The sequence below is a fragment of the Protomyctophum parallelum genome (assembly GCF_964188405.1).
Source record: "Protomyctophum parallelum genome assembly, chromosome: 6".
Lineage (NCBI taxonomy): Eukaryota > Metazoa > Chordata > Actinopteri > Myctophiformes > Myctophidae > Protomyctophum > Protomyctophum parallelum.
The window spans coordinates 39,237,801-39,255,944 of NC_139701.1; the positions used below are offsets into that span (position 1 = coordinate 39,237,801).

The 18,144-nt window shown below is 44.5% G+C and overlaps 1 protein-coding gene across 4 annotated transcripts in view; it reads right to left on the reverse strand.

Moving 5' to 3' along the window:
• Positions 1 to 5,102: 5,102 nt before the first annotated feature.
• Positions 5,103 to 18,144, reverse strand: part of LOC310860989 (uncharacterized protein C1orf21 homolog) — a 40,244-nt gene continuing 27,202 nt past the window's right edge. For all 4 annotated transcript variants that reach the window (XM_083768226.1, XM_083768227.1, XM_083768225.1 and 1 more), the window contains 4 exons: positions 14,108 to 14,193; positions 11,810 to 11,883; positions 10,424 to 10,484; positions 5,103 to 7,493 (listed from right to left, as the gene is read on the reverse strand). In XM_083768226.1, coding sequence (XP_083624352.1) covers positions 7,440 to 7,493; positions 10,424 to 10,484; positions 11,810 to 11,883; positions 14,108 to 14,193 — 275 coding nt within the window. In that variant the 3' untranslated portion in view covers positions 5,103 to 7,439. The remainder of the gene's footprint in view (positions 7,494 to 10,423; positions 10,485 to 11,809; positions 11,884 to 14,107; positions 14,194 to 18,144) is intronic.

Sequence of the window (18,144 nt, forward strand, 5' to 3'; positions counted from 1 at the left end):
ATGGAATCTAAAGCCATCTATCCTTTCAGTCAATTCAATGAAACAGAGAATTCACTCTTTTCTTGCAGGTTTGAGTGGAAAAACCATTCCCCCCGATATAACCATGAGGATTACAAGAACAGTCAGACTGTATCTGTGATGTAATTGTAACATACTATGTAGATAGAGCTATGGTATATGGCTGTGCATTGTCCCCAGGATCAAAGTATGCTGCATATATATATACCATAGGATACAACACATTAGTGTTAGTGTATTGGGCTTTAAATAGGTCAGGTTGTGTGGATGTGTGCCACATGAATGCAAATAGATCTCTAAATTCTACTTCCCGAAGCCTTCCTTGGCCTTCTTCATGTGAGGGACGTCTCTGCATGGGTAATCCACTGTACGGATTTATAGGGCTTTACATACAAATGGAAGAAGAGTGAATAGAAGGGGGAGCAGGAGATAGGGACAAACAAGAGCTAGCAGAAGCTGCTATTGTGTTGGTACAGTGGCACAAGATTGTATATACGGTATGTTAAAGTGGACTAACAATAACAAAATTAAAACGAAACAATTAATTAAAATGTCAAGTATGTGGCCGGGTTATGTCAGAGTCATATAGTGTGGGCAGCCGGCCGGCCTCTATATATGGTTATGTATGAGTCAGAGCAGGTGGCTGGCCTCTATACATCAGTGGTTATTCGGCATGGACTACCATGTGATGAGATTTAGCCTCTCAGACCCAAAACTAAAGAATATTTCGTTGGATAGGATTTTGTCCACAATTCCATGCTGTATAGACGTTGGTACCATAGGAGAGATAACAGGCGAACGTTGATCAAAATAATTCTTCTACATTCACTAATTGTGTAGACGTTTTGTAAATGAAATAATGCAGATGTTTAACAATAATTTATCTCTTGTGAATGTAAAATGAAGGCAAATGGACCCGTTCGGGTTCATTTGGTTTCATTTTACACTCAAGAGTTAAAGATCTATAAGGGTCCATTTGGTTACCAACTCTCCATCATTTAGCTGGGGACCACCTAGAATCCCTTTAAGGACCACTGGCCGGACCACTGCTATGCATAATTATGTCTGAGTCATAATAGTGACGCCAACTGAAATTGAAAACAAAACGTCAAAGCGAAATAAATGCAAAAATCACATGAAAAATGCAAAACTGTAACCTCAGTTGACCATGAGAGAGAGAGACCGAATGCTGGCGTAGAGCTAAATGAACATGTTCAGACTAGGGAACAGACTAGTGAAGTGCATGGGCCATGGGCAGCCAGGAGCTGCTGGATGGAGTTAAAACACTCTGAACCTCCCACTGGGCAAACGGGCAGGGATCCATGGCCTCTCTGGGGTGTCTCTGGCACTCAGCTCACATGCATGAAATGGCACGCACACACACACACACACCCCATAATACTGCGTCACACAAATGTAATTTTTTTTTGCAGACCTACAGAACTGCTACTTTGAATTTTAATCCTGAAAAGGATTGACATATGAGCTGAGGTTTCCACCCGACAGAGACGAATATACAGTACATGCGTTAAACAGAAATTCATGACTGTGTGTGTGTGTATATATATATATATATATATATATATATAGAGAGAGAGAGAGAGAGAGAGAGAGAGAGACGTGTAGGTCTATACTGTGTGTACATTTCCTTTCTCACACCTGTGCAAAGATGCATCCCGTGCACAACTGGAAGTAACGCCACATAATTAGGTTTCACAAAGCTAGGACTGGAGGTGTTATTGGATCCCTCGCTGAGCTGGGGGGGTAAAGACTTATTAGACATACTCCTCCAGCGGCCAGGAACATGCCGTACCCATAACGAGCTCTTACACCCTTTCATACGGCGACAAACGCACAAATGTACACACGCACGCACACACACGCGCACTCACACACACACACACACACACGCACGAGCATGCATACACAGCAGGGAAAAGTGGGCTCTTTATTGGAGCTTACCTCATACTGGAAAGAACATTGTATTGCCCATATTCCTGTCTGAGGTTAACAGGCAACATCCGTCTCTCTCTCTCTATATATACTGCGTCCCCCTTCTCACCAGTGGTGTAAAGTAACTTGAGTAACTTTAAAGTACATTTACCCTAGTATGGTACAATCTGAAAGACATTTTCAACTTCTACTCCACTATAAATATTGTACCATTTTACTCCACTACAATTATTTGAAAACTGTAGTTGCTAGTAACTTTGTAGATTTAGACTTCTTACAAAATATACATTAACCACTTCAGCCCTATATTTTGGCCATCTATTTTCAAAAGATTAAAAAAAAAACTGGATAAAATGTGACATTCGGCATAATTCTGCTGAATTACCTTCATTACCTTCTCTTACTCTACTAAGTCTCACAAATCCCATGAGGAACTGCACACAAAAACATGCACTTTTATGGCTATATCTTTGAACATTTACATTTTTAATACCAACCTTTTACTTGTAAAAGAGTATTTCTACATTGTGGTATTGACACTCGAGTAAAAAAACGTGAGTACCTCTTCCATTACTGCTTCTTGCTAACCCTCTCCCACGTGTGTGTGTGTGTGTGTGTGTGTGTGTGTGTGTGTGTGTGTGTGTGTGTGTGTGTGTGTGTGTGTGTATGTGCGTGGGAGAGAGGCTGGCCCTGAGCCTTTGGCCCGCGGGGACTCGTTCACTCTACTGCTGATGTACAGTGGCTGATGATTGTAGCCTTATGTGGCCTCTGTGACTGGAAGAGTGTGCAAGAGGAGACACAGCTATTAACGATGTGGCTACTGAATGTTCCTTTCATAAACATGGTAATCGGCTTGAACACCGACACCGACCCACCATTATGGCAGCATCCATCCTCTCTCCCACACAGAGCAAATTAGGCTCTCAGGCCATGGAGACCTCTCAGGGGTACCACTATCGATTCATTCAGCACTCCATTTCAACTTTGAGGGGGGTTACAACACGCCATAAATATGTTTATTGGGGAGTGGGGGCATAATGCAAGATTCATTGGTCAACATGCTAATGGAACACATGACTGGATTCTGAATTTTTGTGTTACTTAGTGAAGGTTTGAAGATTGCGTAAACTGCTCCAATAAGTTGTGCTTCCATCATAACAGGTACATACGCTGATGCATTTGTTTTCTAAAAGGGAATGTGCCATTTAGAGCAGAACTTTCTTTAACTTATCCACATCTCTCTGGTTTGCAAGGTGGGGTCGGGCTGGACGGGGCCGCCCAGGGGTCCTTAAGGAGGTTCCATGGGGGGCACCAGCTAGACGAGGAACAAGTCAAAATACCCATTTGACTTTTCAGCAATTCAAAAATAAGACGATCTACAAGTTCCAACGCATCACTATGCGGCCCATTGTGAGCTTGTAAACCGACAATTCTCAGAGCCTCTGGTACAAAATCCTTTCAAATGGGGGTCCGTGGCCAAATAGACATCACTAGCACTGCATTAGCTGCATGGCGTCACCAGACTCGTTTTATAGGGAATCTAAAAGCAAAGATAGGTTATCGTTTTTGAATAGCCAAAGTATAAAATATGGATAAAGTGGTTAAAAAGATTGTGAAACTATATTAGCCAATTTCGCCGGGGAAACCCTGGTACCCACCCAAGGACCCCTGGGGTCCCCATAATCCACTTTGAGAACCACTGCTATATGAGATAGTGCTTTTGTATCGTAATATAATATTACATAATTCATCGCATAACCTGAACCAGCAACACATTGAGAGCATTGTTTTAAGGAGACGCATAAAAAAAAAGGCAAAGTTCACTTGATGGAATAAATATTGTAGTGGACTGTGTATTATATACAATACATACATACAGTATAGACACCGGGAAGAAACCTCCTATCTCCATTAACGTTTTGTTTTTTCGTAAATGAATGCTGGATCATACTAGTGTCACAGAAAATATTCCAAAATAGCAAATCTCCAAGCTTGAAATGCACATTTTGAGCTTGTAAAGTAAAGTTTTTCTCATTAAAGGGATAGTTCAGATTTTTTGAACTTAAGTTGTATGAAATACTTGCCATTAGTATAGTGGTTGCAACTGTATTAATTGATTGCCAGAGTCCCGTGGTGGGAGTTCTGCTCTGGTTTAGGTGAAATATTAAGTTAAGTAGTTCCGGTCATTTTGTGGGGGGCACTGGGGCCACACAGTAAAAGTAAATAAATCCACAAAACTAACGTCATTTGTATTGTTGACCTATTTCTAAAATATTAGTGCAACTTTCGTTAATGTTTTACCCCTCTATCACATGGAACTATGTTTTTTGTGTACATATCACTACGCCCAAAAAGTAGTTCCATGTGATAGAGGGGTCAAAGTTGAACGAAAGTTGCACTCATATTTTAGAAATAGGTCAACAATACAAATTACGTTAGTTTTGTGGATTAATTTACTTTTACTGCGTGGCCCCAGTGCCCCCCACAAAATGACCGGAACTACTTAATATTGACCAAAACCAGAGCAGAACTCCCACCAGTGGACTCGGGCAATCAATTAATACAGTTGCAACCACTATATTAATGGCAAGTATTTCATACAGCTAAAGTTAAAAAAAAATCGGAACTATCCCTTTAACACCAACCTACTGCCTACTTGATCATACTACTAGTATCACACAAAAGCAGATCCACAAGCTTGAGCTTGTAATCTGCTACTTTTTAATTTGAATCCTGGAAAGTAAATTTTGGACATGTTTCCACCCAACACACACACACACAATATAGGCCTACAGTATCACATTCAGTCGGATAACTACTACTTGCCCCACTAGCATGCAGCGACGATGTCCTACCACCAGGTGGCAGAATGCAGCCCTGGAGACTCCAGACAGTGTGCAGAAGCTCCATGACTCTGTGACTCCAGGCAGCATGACCAGAGGAAAACACTCTGCCTCTTCACACTGCCAGTGTACTGCTGATGTCAGTATGACAGCACACTTACTGGTACTTGCAAGGGGGGCATGCACGTGCACACACACACACACACACACACACACACACACACACACACACACTTACTGAAAGATGCCTACACACAGTACACACCTCAAGAGCTTGTTTTTTTTATATATATTTTTTTAATAGAAAAACAAAGAAAGAAATTCAAAATAATTTGCAGACAGGAAGTAATCCAGTAATGACGAAGAACATAAATGTGATAAAGTCTGTATCTCCACGGCAACCACACCTCTATCCCCCTTTAAGCTCAGCCCAGTTTACCACGCGTGTGTGTGTGTGTTTGTGCGTGCGTGCAGGAAGAAGGGGTGACTTCACTCTATGCCAGTAAGCTTCAATACTGCTGAGCCTGAAGAGAAGCTGAGCATCTGAAACGACACGCAGGAATGGGTCGCGAAATTCTGCAGTAGAACAAGAAAAGACACACAGAGGCACAATACCTCCAACAGGAGGCTACTGATGAAATGTAAGGGATACAGCAAAACGTGTGTGTACGTGTACGTTACACAGTAAAAGAAAATCAAATTAACTTAATTGAGCCATTTGTAACTCAAGAGTCTACAAATGCCTAAAGTGTAGAGTCTCGACAGTTACGAGGATCTTTCCGTGTACCTTTCTGGGTTTGTTGTGGCTTCGTAATGCACCCGGTAATAGCCGACCTGCAAGCTCGCAACGCGTCACGAATGCGACGCGTTGTGAGCTTGTATGTCGGCTAATTCTCGTTGGTTCTCGGCGCGCGACGCTGATGCACGGCGGAGCATGGATTAAGACTTGGGAGGACGGATCGAGCCGAGACACAGAGGCTCTGACCTAATACAGGCATGATGCTGATGGTTATGACGAAGATCGCGATGCACTGGGGAGGGAAAACTAAAACAAGAACAGTCTGAAAGAACAGAACAACAACAACGACCAATGGTTAATCAACCTGACGGACGATGACCGTATGGAGAAAACAAACCAAACAAAATATATATATATATATAAGACAAACAAAAAACTAAACGGAACATAAAAGAAAAGTGTCCTTGACTTAAAAAAAAAAGGCAGGAGGAGTTCAGAGCTTCTAAATCAGCCGTTCAACTCCTCACTCTCAATCTTTCAATCTTTCACTTATTAAAATATCAGGAATTCTTTTCACTCCCTTTTCTTTCACTCCCCTCCCTCATTCCCCCCTTGTTCCTCGTTCCACTCGTGGCCCAAGGCTGGCCTGTCCTATCCCGTCCCGTGGGCAGGCCCAAACACGGTGCGTCCTGGCCGGGCAGCGCTGGGTTCAGGTGGTGGGGTTAGGAGAGTGTCACCGAAACTACCCCCATATCCACATGACCCCCCTTTGTTTTCCTCTCCTAGGGGCTTTATTCCAACACTTAGGCGAGTCCTCCGGGGCCTTGGGTAGGGAGGGTGTGGGGATGCAAATTAAGGAGGCAATGCAGCAAATCCACGTACATCCTTGCGGAGCCACCACCATACACGTTGTGTCTTTGTCAGTTTTGTGTGTGTGTGTGGGGGGAGGGGGGGTAGCTAGTCAGGCTGACGTCAACGGGGACCATGGCACCGCGGGACGGAGAGGGACAAGAAGACATGGTGGAGGACGTGTGGACAGAAAGAGAGATGGGAGGAAGTTCCAGAGTCCGGGGGGGGGGGGGGGGGGGGGGGGGCAGGTCCTTAAGTTCATAATTAAGTCCACATGTCACGGCGGCCGTCCACTCCACTCGCCCCCTCTCCTTATCACTCCCAAGTCTCCCACTCCTCTTCTGCCCGCCCTTTCATCTCCCCTCCACCACCGTCTGTCCATTCAGGGGGCCAAAAGGGCTGAGGTGCCAAAAGGAGTGGGACTCAGTCTCTGAGGAAAGGCTTGATTCATACTCTGTTGCACGTCGTGTCGCGCCATCGAAAATAGCCGATCAACAATGTTGATCGGCTATTTTCGATTCACGACTCCGACATGCAGCTAAGTACACATCAGGCCATAGTGTTCTTTATTTCAATCTCTCTCTCTCTCTCTCCCTCTCATACAGTATACTCACTCTTTCGCTTTCTTTCTCAAAATACTTTCTCTGTCATATGTTCAAAAACACACACAACAGTGTTACATACATGATGCACCAAACACTGGTTCCGCTGGCTGCTTCTTTCTCTTACACGCACACGAATGCATACATACATACATACATACACACAGACAGACCCCCACACACACGTTGGTTTTGCAAACGTTTGGGGACAATGCGAGGACTTACATTCATTCCATATTCATTACCCAAACATTATGAAACATTAAAATATAATTGGGTACACCGGTTTTGTCCCCAATTTGACGCACTAACCCAAATCAACTGGTTTCATGTCCAACATTTTGTCCCCAAATGTGGCCAATATCAGTGACACACACTCACTCACACACACTCATTCACACACAGGTGAGGCTCTCTGTGAGTGAAGCCTCTGTGCTATGTTCCATCTTCTTCTTCCTCATCCTCCTCCTCCTCCGAGTAGTCCCGCCCCTATAGACACACACACACACACACACACACACACACCATTTAGCAGACGCTCTTAATCCAGAGCGATTTACAGTAAGCAAGAACAAAAAAACATGGTAATACACCAAATACATAAATAGTCATCATGAATCATACGTAAGCTTAAGAACAGTGGAATGAAACTATATGTGTATACACTATAGAGTACTGTGTCTACATAGAGTGCTATTTAAGTTACATAAGTTGAGCCTATGCATACGCCTGTAGGTGGTCGAAGCAAGGGCACACGCACACGCACACAACCCTAAGTATTATCAAACCAATGGTTTTTATCACTCTTAATCTACTAGGTTCGGGGCTCTACGCAGCGCTCACATTTAGAGTCCTTGTCCCTTTTATGCCCATATATGGAGATCCCTGATGTGATGAGTATATGCCCATATGTTGGCATGCCCATATCGGATGGGCGGTTCAGGACAACTAGACATCTATGGCCCCGTCTTGGGCGTGCACCTTACCCTTTATCCCTAAACGTATTTGCCATATTTTACTATCTTGAAAACCATTTGAAAATAGTTCAACTAGCCGATCTACATACATCGACACATTGTGAGCTTATTTTAAAATGTTTTTCAAAATAGTAAAAAAATGGCAAATACGTTTAAGGATAAGGGGTGGGGTTGTATCAAAAGCAGAGAAATGGCTTTTTTTTTTTTAAGGGCCCCAAACTGCCCTTATAACCCCTAATGCTGAAAACCTTCAACCGCCGGGTGCTGCCGGCACATCAAACTCGAAGAATTCTACGCGACTCCTACTTGACCCTGGCCTGGATAACATCATCACAGACATGATTCAGAGGGCAGGATGACACGAGGGCTGAGGCTGATAGGAGGGCAGCCCTGTCATCTCATGTCCTATATTAAGATGCAGAGCACAACAGTCAAGCGTTTCCTGTAGCAGTCTGTCTATACCATCCCCAGGGCCTGATTCTGAAGGGAATCTATTCAAAGGTCTGCTTCCTTTCAGAAGCCTACAATATTCTCCCTTTCTCTCTCTTAACCCATTTTGACCTGAGATCAGATTCTAAAAATGTCTTCTACATCCTGACAGTTTTCTGAAAAAGCTATGTTTCTATGTCAGTTTCTATGTTGATTTTTCAAAAATAGCAGACCTACAAGCTTGTAGATCTGCTATTTTTCAATAGCTAAAGCATAACATAGTGCCAACACCAAAAGGGGTTCACGCCCCAAATGGATTAAAAATAGGCTACCTCCATGTCAGTAGTCAAACGATCCCTTATTACACGACTAGCATGAAAAGTAGCAGCCAAGCAATACAGTGATAGTTACAGTACCACCTAAAGTCCAACTAGAGGTGTGCAGAGTTTAGCCACAGTGCAGATGTAGGATGCAGTGAATTTCACGGCCTTACATTGTGATTTGAAGATGATACAGTCACAGTCACAAATACATGCCCAAATTAGGGATAGATTATTATAAATCGGTGATTGTATTAAATGAACAATTATCCATTATGTTTGTTAATAATATATTAAATCGATTCGTTCTGTTCTCAACTGTTGTGCCCCTAATTCACAGTCGGCCTCATTGCAATAGTTCAGAAATGTCTTTGCTAAACTTATGATAGCAGATTTAGTTTTAAGAGAGTGATGAATGGGAGGATTTCAAATGGAATATAATTCAGCTTTTAAAGTTACATCCTGCACAGCCTCCCATAACGTTGTCAGTGGACAGGAATCATTCAAGCAGTTGTCATCGCTTCGCCCTGGCACGATGCACGCCACCGTTTAAGGCTTGATGTGAGCATGGGCGAAGGCTAGTTGTTTCTGCACCGTGTCTGTCAGTACCGATGCAGAAACCCAGCCGTATTCTTTAAATGTTCAGCTAGGGCTGTCGTCGTTAAGAAGCCATTTCCTGCGGGCGTGTTAAGTTGGTTTAACAGAGCAGCTTGCATTGCTTCCACCTGTGTTTAAGTGCCTATATTTAGGCAAACCTTCCTTTTATAAAGTGTTAAATGAATGAAGCAGTGTCCCGACACTCATCATGTTCAACCTTTGCGGTCGTCCTCGCTCCGCAAGGTCCCATTGTTTTCCATTTACAATGTCTGCCAACAATGTCTGGAAAAAACAGACAAACACAAAGCGAGGACCCGTTTACGCAGCACTGTGGAGCGTTAAAAAAGATACAAATATTTTAATTTGGCGGCAGAATTAGATAATACTATGTTAATGTATGGTTGCAGCATCATTTTATCGCTGCATACTCCCACAGCATGTCGTTTTGTCCGTTACGCCCAACATGGCATGCCAGCATCTGTGCCGCTATAATGTGAAAGGGGCTTCAGGATATCTGTTCATTTAAACTCACTGAATCGTCATCATTGCTCTGCGTGCAGCGTTTGTTTTGGTGCCTGATGACTTCCTCCATGTGGAAAACATGAACTGAACAACATGGACCTCGAAGGGGATGTCATGTATTAACATGGATGTGATTCCTGAACATGTCAAGAATTTATAATAACCACCATCACGAGACGATGACAATGTTTACATCTCTCTCTATAGGACAAAACCTGTCTCACTGCTGTGCCTTCCTTTACACGTGTGGCCTATATTAGTGTAGGGCTAGTGCATAAGCATGCACATAAATGCAAGGCAGAATATACTAGTATCCAAAAAGATCTTTAATGATTGGGATTGAACTTGCGTTATCAACACATCACGGGGAAAGAAAAAGCTATCTTCCCACTTACTGTCCTGCTAAGATATATAAAGTATTTATAATGTCTATATCAAAGTTAAACGCGGTTATTGGGACAGCTCTGCAGAGACCAACTCCTATTCATATACATCCCTGATTATGTATGCATGCACACACACACACACACACACACACACACACACACACACACACACACACACACACCCTCACCTTCTCAATCTTCTCATCCAGCATTCTGAAAAACTCCTGCTGACTCTCCGATGTGTGAATACTGCAGAGAGAGAGAAAAAAAGAAGAGAAAAGAAAGAGGGAAAGAAAGAAAGAAATGGAGTGAGAATGAGGGAGAGAGGAAGTTGGAGGGGACGGAGAAGGGAGTCAACAAATACATCACAAGAATTTTCCATTACAACAATCCCCCCCCCCTCTCACACACACACGCACGCATGCACACATACACAAGCTTGCCGAAATGCATTTACACAATCCCTCCTTGCTACCGTGTGAAAAAACCTTTGGGTCAAGAGGCTGTGGAGGAAGTTTAACCGCTTAAACCCTATAATCTTGCTGTCGGGGAGAAACCTTGTATCTCAATATTTAAACTTTTTGTGATTTCTTTCATGAGTTATAGACTTACTTGATCATACTACAGTGTCACACAAGAGCTTGTCAATTTGCTACTTTTGATCTTTAACCCATTTTGACCTGAGATCAGATCTTCTACATCCCGACAGTTTTCTGAAAAAGCGGTTTCTATGTCAGTCGTCAAAAATAGCAGACCTACAAGCTCTACTAGCTTGTAGATCTGCTATTTTTCTGATGCCAACGCCAAAAGGAGCTCCCGCCCAAAATAGGTTAAAAGGATAATTGAACCCAGAAACATATTTGGACATATGAGGTTTGCACCCGACAGAGACCGTACACTTAGTTGACCGGGGTCCCCCAGGGCTCAGGACTAAGGTCCGTTCCTTTTTGTCCCCCTCTACACTAAAACGCCAACGTGTTTTCGCAGAACCCCCCCCCCCCCCCCCCCCTCCCACAATGAGGACGCTAGGGTTCATGTGGTTAAGTAATCATGTAGAGAGCATTAACATGGTACTCTGACCCAAATCTATCACAATAAAACCCTTCAGTTTTAACTCTGAGCGAGTACAAAGCGGCCCACGCATGTATAACACACCTACAATAACGAGTAGGTGGCGGTTCAGCAGGCTGTGTTACAACAATGGACGCCTACAGTGTGTGTGTGTGTGTGTGTGTGTGTGTGTGTGTGTTTTATTGCAGCGTTTCACTTCGTTCCTGGATTTTTATCACTCTGCAAACAGATAAACTGAAGCTACAGTGGATAAACGTAGCTGCTGTTTCTGTACGTAAGCACACACACACACAACATTTCATCATTCGACATTTCAAATTATTTGTCATCATGATTCTGCAAATGTCAGGGACTGTGTCAACTGACTCAACTGTAAAGTCTGATCGGTTGAAGAATGCACTGGTACTTCATAAAGCATGTCTGAACACGTCATATGCAGTATGTGAACCGCATCACACATGCATGTGCTGTATTGGTACATGGGGTTGTTAATGCCAACTTACTTAGTCTTGTTGTTGGCGTTGGCTCCAGAGACCTCTTTGTGCTGTTTGCCCCTGTACTGAACACCGCTTTTCTCCTACAAACACGCACGCACACGCACACGCACACGCACTCACACACACACACACACACACACACACACACACACACACACACACACACACAGTCATTAGCCGTCATTACCAAATGACAGAGCAGCTAAAAAGCAAACGGCCCATATCAGCAAAATCTCCCCCCACTGACAGCTATAAGTCTTGACCTCTCTGGCACAGCCTTATGTGGAATGGCTCTGGAACAAATACACATACACATTAAACAACTTTCACCAATGCAGAAATTCCAGTCCAGGTTTTCAGTGCTTCCCGAATGCCCCGTGACTCTGATACTAATTTTGGTCTGTAAACTGACCCGGAAAAAAAACGCTGCAAAACTGCACCACCTTTTTGCAACCTACTATCAGCCAGCATTCACTCCCTTTTGGTCGTCTCATGTAGAATCAGCAAATTCCTGCCTGCCAGGCAGGGAAACACCTACGATAATGACAAGTGGTGAGGTACAAATGCTGCTCTGACCACGGCTACTGGCTGTGGTCTCTCAGCTGGCCTGTGCTCTGGGTTAGAAACAACCATTTTCACAACTGCTGATTCTAGAGCACCGTTTCCCCCATGTTTGAGTCACAGACCAATTTTTATGGAACATGAGTACATTCCCCTTAATTATTTTTCCAAAGAAATGCAAGAAACAAAATTAAAGACACATTCAAACGTTTTTTCGAAACAATTCCATTAAAAATTATCCGTTAATTAGAGGGAAAAATCACACGTGTATGAACTGAGTGGTGCAACTCCCCTCTTCCCCTGCCTCTCTCTCTCTGTAATTAGCACTAGGCAACAGTGCAACACTATCTCGCTCTCTCTGTTTCTGGCACAACAGCACCACTTTTGCTCCTACTGGTACTCATAGCCACACACATAGGTTAACACGGACATTGCTGTTCCTTGGAGTGGTTGCACCAACGACGTAGAGTCTGTGGGGGCCACGGGGCCACAGCCCCCATGAAGATTCCCAGGGCCCCTTTAGGCCCCCATGAAGATCTTCGTGGACATTTTACATTTACATTACATATTTTCTGGGAATTCCGAACATTTTGGACCTCTCCGCCGGCAATCTGAGAATCCCATCGTTAAATATTCGGATAGATCTGATCTACAAGCAAGCAACACAACACATCACATTGCATGTGTTGAGCTCGCAGATCTGCTATTTTCATTAGTTTGGGTCCCGGGGAGATATAGAATATATCTTTTGGGTCTCGAGCTAAAATGTTTGGGAACCACTGTTCTAGAGTTATATCTCTTATTGCTTCTGTGGCACTAAGAGTGTGTTTGAAGGGTTATGGGAAAGCCTGGTTCGGTACTGGCCAGGGTCCAGGGCCAGTTGGCTGGGCTCTGGGTCGGGGAGGCCAGGGTCCAGGGCCAGTTGGCTGTGAGGCCAGGAGGGGCTTGACAAACGTTCACCAATTTACAAGCACGCAATAGCAGAATTATATCTGCTATCTGCTGGAACATTTAGAATGATATTTTCATTCAATTTATTTTGCATGCCCAAAATAGGGACCCCGGGGTTAAGGACTTTTGTCCTGAATATAAATTAAATTCTGTTCATTTACGCAGCTAGGTTTGCAAATCATTATGCGAATAGTTTTCTTCAATATCAGATTGTCCTTAAAATTATTTACAGGATCCTTGCTTTACCTATGCCTATATTGATATGAATTAATAGTGTGTACGTTATGTTTAAGTGCAGTTTTTAATTTATTTTTTAATGCGCATACATATATACATACACACACATCTATATATATATATATATATATATATATCCTTCCTTTACATGTGTGGCCTGTAGTAGTGTAGCATGCACACGAAACAACATTACCGCTACCACTTCATGATATTGTGGTGCTGCTATAGGATGCATGCCGTTTCCCATGGGGTTAAGGAAGGGTCCATCTATCCATTTCTCAGCATGTTATGTTAATGTGGGGGAGCGGAGAAGGTTAAACAAGCCGTCTCCACCTTGCTGGTGAAAAACCAGCAAGGCGAGTATTGCATATACATGTATACAGGCGCGTGGGCGGAGGGTACTGTGTGGACACATGTATTTAAAACAAACATCAGTCTGTTTGTTAGAGCTGATGAACTGTCAGCAAGAGGAATGTGTTTGTGTGTTGGTGACAGACTGTCAGCGGCTGTGTGTGTGTGTGTGTGTGTGTGTGTGTGTGTGTTCCATGTTCTCACCAGGTTCTCCTGGTTGCGTGCGTTCACCCGGTCCTCCTCTCCTCTCATGTACTTCACCTCCTCCACTCCCTTCATCTTGTACTCATCTGCGGAGGGGGGGATGGGGGGGAGGGGTTGGACAGAGAAGGCTTGATTAAAGGAGAGGCTGTCAGACAAGGTAGTAAACCTTGGCCTTGCGTTTATCGCGGCTATCTGACGGACCCACCTGTTCCATCCATGTTGTACTTGTATCAGCTCCGTTGTACCATTGTTACATGACGTTGTTGTTGCAGAAACCTCCTACTGTATCTCCATATTCACATTTTTTGTGTTTATTTTTATTTCCTTTTTAAACATGGATTTTTCCAACCATGCTTAGCAGGGTCCAGACTTTACACAAATGGGGGAGTGGTTAACCAGGTTACGGAAATCTTTGACGTTGCTTTTTAGATGTCAAGAGTGGATAGACAGATCATATAAATCATTCATTGGGAGATCAAAGGTCCTTTGATCAATGACTGTGAGCTTCAGTTCTTGAGCGATTCTCCCGACCCTCTACCATATTGGCCAATTTCATGGAAAAGGACAGCACAGCACTGCCAAAACTGGAATCCGTACAACACAATATGGGGTATTTTCCCCTTCGAGCTTGACCCCTAAATAGACAAACAATACATTTTGGAGAAAGCTGTATAATGCACAAATTAGACGTTTTCACTATATCAATAAGCATATTGTTTGACAGTGGTTTGCTTGACACATTTTCCATTGATCCGTTAATCCAGCAGTTCCCAAACCTTTTTGGCCTGTTACCTCCTGACCTAGCTGACGCACCCCCGTTACCTCCTGACCTAGCTGACGCACCCCCGTTACCTCCTGACCTAGCTGATGCACCCCTGTTACCTCCTGACCTAGCTGACGCACCCCCTGTTACCTCCTGACCTAGCTGACGCACCCCCTGTTACCTCCTGACCTAGCTGACGCACCCCCTGTTATCTCCTGACCTAGCTGACATACCCCTGTTACCTCCTGACCTAGCTGACGCACCTCCTGTTACCTCCTGACCTAGCTGACGCACCCCCTGTTACCTCCTGACCTAGCTGACGCACCCCTGTTATCTCCTGACCTAGCTGACGCACCCCCTGTTACCTCCTGACCTAGCTGACGCACCCCTGTTACCTCCTGACCTAGCTGACGCACCCCCTGTTACCTCCTGACCTAGCTGACGCACCCCTGTTACCTCCTGACCTAGCTGACGCACCCCCTGTTACCTCCTGACCTAGCTGACGCACCCCTGTTACCTCCTGACCTAGCTGACGCACCCCTGTTACCTCCTGACCTAGCTGACGCACCCCCTGTTACCTCCTGACCTAGCTGACGCACCCCCTGTTACCTCCTGACCTAGCTGACACACCCCCTGTTACCTCCTGACCTAGCTGACGCACCCCCCCACATGGAAATATAAATTGCATAAGCTATATAGGGACATACATTTCCTATTTATCCACATATATGAACCTGAATATGGCTTATATGCAGAGCATAGGCTATATTCTGCATATATTTGCCATATATTGGCAAAAATATGTTAATATATTTAAAATAAAACCATAGCAGCACCATTAATCAATTCAATAAAACGTATAGAGCTCCATTTCTTTCACGAATGGAGTGCAGTTGCAGTGACAGGATCTAAACTGGAGACAGAAAGAGCAATGCAATGCAGAGTAAAATTATGCACATGAAATGTGAGAGAAGATGTCAAATGAGGAGAGGAGAGCATAAGAGGAGAGGAGAGCATAAGAGGAGAGGAGAGCACAAGAGAGGAGAGCACAAGAGAGGAGAGCATATGAGGATAGGACAAGAGAGTAAATGCTTTCCCTTCAGAATAAGAGAGGGGAAGAGAGAGAGCATAAAGCCTGATTTACACTTATATTAGTTGCACATGGTTAATGGCATTGCCTGCGATAAATATACGAGCTCACATTCGTGATGCGTTGTGAACTTGTAGATCTGTTATTTACGGAGGAACACCCTTAAACAGTATAAATCAGGCTTAAGAGGGCAGAGCGTACTGCTCAGTTCACACCGGCAGCAGTATTCAACTTGCGTGTTCGGGGAAAGTGGCGACGAGGTTCCATGAAAATTTGTCTATGTCGGCAGAGCAGCCAAAAGCAGTGAAAAATGCTCAACTTTTTCTGTTTGCTGCTCTGCGGCGGGACAAAGCGGCAGCCTTGAATTTGAATCGTTAAAAGTAACATATGAGGTTTCCACCCGACAGAGAGACAATATTAGGTTAGGACAAATCCACATAAATGTAAACCTATGTATCCAGTATGACGACAGAACGTTCAAAGAGTAGGACTAGGGTGGGGGTAAATTTAGCTACCGTCGCTGGCCACATAAATAAATCCAAAGCCACAGTTTGCTAATGTAGCTCTCATGTTTGTAATTTGAGCGAGCGAAACCCTGAATGGCTGATTTATGATTCTTTATGACTCTGTTCCCGTTAGCAGATCGCAGAAATAAAGCCACCGTGTCTTTATCGTATACACGATGCACTCAAATGTAGTGGCAGAACACGCAGTGAAATACTTCAGCGTACGAGAGATGATACGAGAGGAGAGAACAGTTGCAGGGGCTTCAATATCAGAGCAGAGCAGCTTCTGGACTAACACAAGACACTCAGGCAGTTCCAACAAGCTCCTGTGGCAGCAATGAAAGTAGCACCAGTAACAACACAGGCCTGCATGATCACCCCACCCAGCGCTGTACTGCACAGACACACATGCTATCAGAGCCAATGCTGTGCTGCTCAAACACTAGCTTGCGCAAACGTGAACCCCACCCAAAACATGCAACAGCACTACATTGACTGCAGGACAGGTGACCCGGCCATTTTCTGCTGACTAGGCTGATCTGTTGAACGTTTCACTGATAAACCAGTGGAGACGCTGATATAAAGCACACACATGTACACAAACGTGGAGACCCGCGGACAAACACCCAGCTCTGCCTTATCAGTTTGGCTCTGTGTATTTTGCCCTCACTCTTATCAGGAGAGAGAGAGAAAGGGGAGAGGGGCACCTGCCCCCACACTATCCATCTCACCTTCTACCTAAAACCTTAGTTACACACTGGCAAGGCTTGCCGTCACCAGCACGCTACCAAGTAGAGCCCTGTGCGGGAGTGTTTTATTAATCCCACTCCCGCCCGCTCCCGTTGGATTTGTGACCACTCTCGCCCGCTCCCGCAAAAAAATTCGACCGCCCGCAGTGACCGCCCGCAAAACATATTTTAGGCCTATTATGCTATATTTGATTATATTGTGTCACGGCCACTGTGCTGCAGTGAGCACACGGTGGGTGAGAGAGAGAGAGAGAGAGAGAGGTGCTGGTGCCTGACTGCCTGGTTATTAAACAAATCTTTACTCAACATTGTGTTCCGTTTCACGTTATTATTGCTGAGTGAGGCACACAGGGAAAAGCAAAAAGGGGTTCAGAACAGAGAATGTCCATCGCGGGAAAACGAAACTCCTCCGTCGGTAAAACACACACCTAATCACAGATTAGGCTACTAATGATTGACGGTGCGGCCGCGCTCCCGTTCCGTGCCTGCGGGCTGTGCTCATGCACACGCTTTGGGAGCGTGCCTGAAGATGTCTCTTGGGGAGAGTGTGAGCCGTGTGGGGCGGCGGTGGCTCAGGGGTAGAGTGCCTGGATGGTAACCGTAAGGTTGCCAGTTCGAACCCGGGCTCCCCCAGAGTTACTGTCGAAGTGTCCTTGAGCAAGACACTGAACCCCTAATTGCTCCCGATGTGCTAGTTGGTGCCTTGCATGGTTTCCGCTGCCATCGGTGTATGAATGTGTGTGTGAATGGGTGAATGTAATGCACAATCTCTGTAAAGCGCCTTGGATAAAGGCGCTATATAAATGCACCATTTACCATTTACTCCATCAGTGGGGTCAACTGCAGGGGTGCTTGGTATAGCTGAAGCACGCCCCAAGACAATAGGAACACAAAATAGCACCCCCTGAGCTCCTCTCCCCCATGACGAG